The sequence below is a fragment of the Nanorana parkeri genome, unplaced genomic scaffold (genome assembly GCF_000935625.1).
Source record: "Nanorana parkeri isolate BGI_ZX_2015 unplaced genomic scaffold, ASM93562v1 scaffold2139, whole genome shotgun sequence".
NCBI lineage: Eukaryota > Metazoa > Chordata > Amphibia > Anura > Dicroglossidae > Nanorana > Nanorana parkeri.
The window spans coordinates 71,538-74,369 of record NW_017308407.1 but is presented as its reverse complement, the minus strand read 5'-3'; the positions used below and the strand labels follow the sequence as shown (position 1 = coordinate 74,369).

The following is a 2,832-nucleotide window of genomic DNA, read 5'->3' as shown; positions in this document are numbered from 1 at the left end:
ATCACATTGGAGGGGGGGGCTCACAAGTCTCCTATGTGATGGCACATTGGAGGTGACAGGTTCTCTTTCAGGTGCCATTAGGTGACCGCTAGTGTCACCTTTCCACTTTACTGGATTCAGCTGCTTAGGCAGCTGAATATCAACACAGCAGACAGTGGCTTGGAGCAATAGTCAGCCTGTTATTGGTTATTTTAAACTGCGATAGCAGGGTGGCTATTGCACCCGCCCACTACCTGCTGCCAATCAGCAGAGGAGGGAACTGAAGGAGAAAGTACTCCATAAGGTCCTCCTCTGCTGATTGATAGCAGGCTATTGTTTCCAACCGCTGATGGGAGACTTGGCGCCGTTGTTCTATCTCGAGTTCGAGGGATTGATAGAACACCCGCAGAAGAGGGGAAATGGGGCGGGCAGGAGGAGGAGGAAGGGGGCGGGCAGCGGGGGATTGCAGAGTCACAGCGTTCTATCCTCCCTGCTAGTGCTGGCTGCAGTGGTCTGTGTCCCCGCTGCCTCTGCCAATACAGGCGGGGAGAGCAGTGGGGATTGAAAGGGAGACAGGCCGCTGCAACCAAAACCAGCAGGGAGGAGAACGGAGGAGCAGAGCGAGGGCAACTAATTGATGATGAAAATCGTTGCCAAAAATTCTCATTATCGATTATAATCGGTTTAATTGATTTGTTGTTGCTGCCCTAAAAACAAAGTGCGTCTGTGACACCGTGGCAGACCACAGTACCCAAAATTGTCCGTAGACGATGCTTTAAAAGTGTTTACAGGTCATCAACTTAGAGTTAATCATAAATGATGGCCCTAGAATTATTCTTCCTATTCTGTCATGGGCGTTGATACCTAATGTGTTGTGCAATCATTGTTTAAATACAAGCATGCATGCCGTACGCGCAGGGGTGGGGGCTTTAAAACTTTAATTAAAATTTTTTTTATTGTACACTTTTTTCACTTAACATTATTGTTTATTGTCATCACAAGGGGGCTGACCAGAAAGTAACAAGTACTCTTAATGGAGACAATAGGGGAGTTTTAAACCCCTAATGCCTCCCCTGCACTCAGGTCAAGGGCACAGGAGACTTGGGAAAGAGGAGACTTGGGAAAGATTTCCTCTTGCCTGCAGCAGACTGATGGCATCATGTCAGCCTAGGCATCATACCTTGCTTGAAACTCAAGGACCGCTTTTAATTTAAAAAAAAAAAAAAGGTAGAGGATTTTGAAAAATGATACTCTAATATGGTGAATTTATTCATGCAGACTTGAAAAAAAAACTACTGAAAAAGCTGAAAAACTGCAGCCATCTAGAAAGTTCCATATAATGCAGTGTTTTTTGCTGGAAATGCCACCCATGTGTTAATAAAGGTTATACTAGCATACGTTTATGTTCCGTTTATAATCGGCTCCTGCCAAGCTCCCTGGCTGCAGAGTGGTAATATAGGCACGGTCTGAGGGAAGAATGCAGGAAAAATTGCTCCACCCACTAAATGGGGTGCAAATATGTGGATGAGATATGGGGACATGGCAATGGCTGCATGGTTTTAACTCACAGGAGCTTCTCTACAGGGAGGTCACAGACATTCCTCTGCTACCCTGCATGATGGAGTGTCTATAGGAGGAAACTGATTTCAAATACAGAGCTTTGGAATTTACAGGTAATACATTTCTCAATGTAATCAGGCGTATGAAATATATACAGATTAGCATTAACCAAATTTATAAAAAGTGATATACTGTATAAAATCATCCAATAAACTACCTTTTCAACACCTGTTAAACCCTACAGTTACTGCACATAAGTTAATAAATGGTGAAGTACTTAAGCAACTCTTGTGTGTTCATTTCTAACTGGCTTGTGCTCAGAACTCCAGCCAATGTATGGGTTCCAGTGAGCATGGAATCACATTGTTTTTATTAAAAAGAAAATTTCTGGCTATCAGCTCTGGCAGCATAAAATAAATGTTACCTTTCTACACAGTCTGAAAGCCGAGATGTTAAATTGGAAGCTGGAGCGTCATGTCCTCCAATCGCATAGAGGAAGCCATTCCATGTGGCGACCCCAACTCCACCCCTCCTCTTGGACATCTGCGAACATAGGGTCCACTTATTGGTGTGAGGATCAAAGCATTCCACAGACTTGAGGCAAGAACTTCCATCTCGACCACCCACTGCATAAAGCCTGGAAGACAATCAAACCAAAATGTGCCAGTTTATTCAGTGGATTTTACTAGCAGGCAGATGGCCCAACATTTTATGTTTTTCAATATGAAATGTGTACAAAAGTTCACATCTGTTAGGAGAAATTCTTTTCATTGCCAAGGCATTTCTTCACTGTAAGGGTGGTCAGATTCTGGAATTCTCTTGCATTAAAAGGTTGTAGTGGCCCCCTACATTAAAGCCTAAATCCCACCAAAATGTATTTTGTAGCATTAGATAGCGTGGGGAAGAGCTCCAATTTCTGTCAAGTTTTTATTTCCCTCTTTGATTCCATCTGTTCCCTTATTTTCTGTGTCTCTGAAGCCGTACAAGAAATGGGGGGAGCAATTGTACCCAAGCCAGGGAGACACAGACCAAATTTTTGTCAAAATTCTAACCCTTCCCCACTCTACTAAAAACATGTTTTTGATTTCCCATGACGTACTGTCCCAAGAGGAAGTAAGGGGAAATCTACCCAATAAGGAGTGAGACAGGAAAAAATAGACATGGGCTCTAACCCACTATATCTAAAACACTACGTTTTGCCTGGAATTGGGATTTAAAAGGATTACAAGGAGTGCTACAATTTCTTCATAGTAATAACATATCCAGCCACAATTAAGCATAGGAAGGGGGGGG

The 2,832-nt window shown here is 43.3% G+C and overlaps 1 protein-coding gene across 3 annotated transcripts in view; it reads right to left on the bottom strand.

Moving 5' to 3' along the window:
• The window catches only part of KLHL5 (kelch like family member 5), a 52,840-nt gene that overhangs the window by 6,898 nt on the left and 43,110 nt on the right, over positions 1-2,832 (bottom strand). For all 3 annotated transcript variants that reach the window (XM_018572808.1, XM_018572809.1, XM_018572810.1), the window contains one exon: positions 1,964-2,176. In XM_018572808.1, the coding sequence (XP_018428310.1) occupies positions 1,964-2,176 (213 nt within the window). The remainder of the gene's footprint in view (positions 1-1,963; positions 2,177-2,832) is intronic.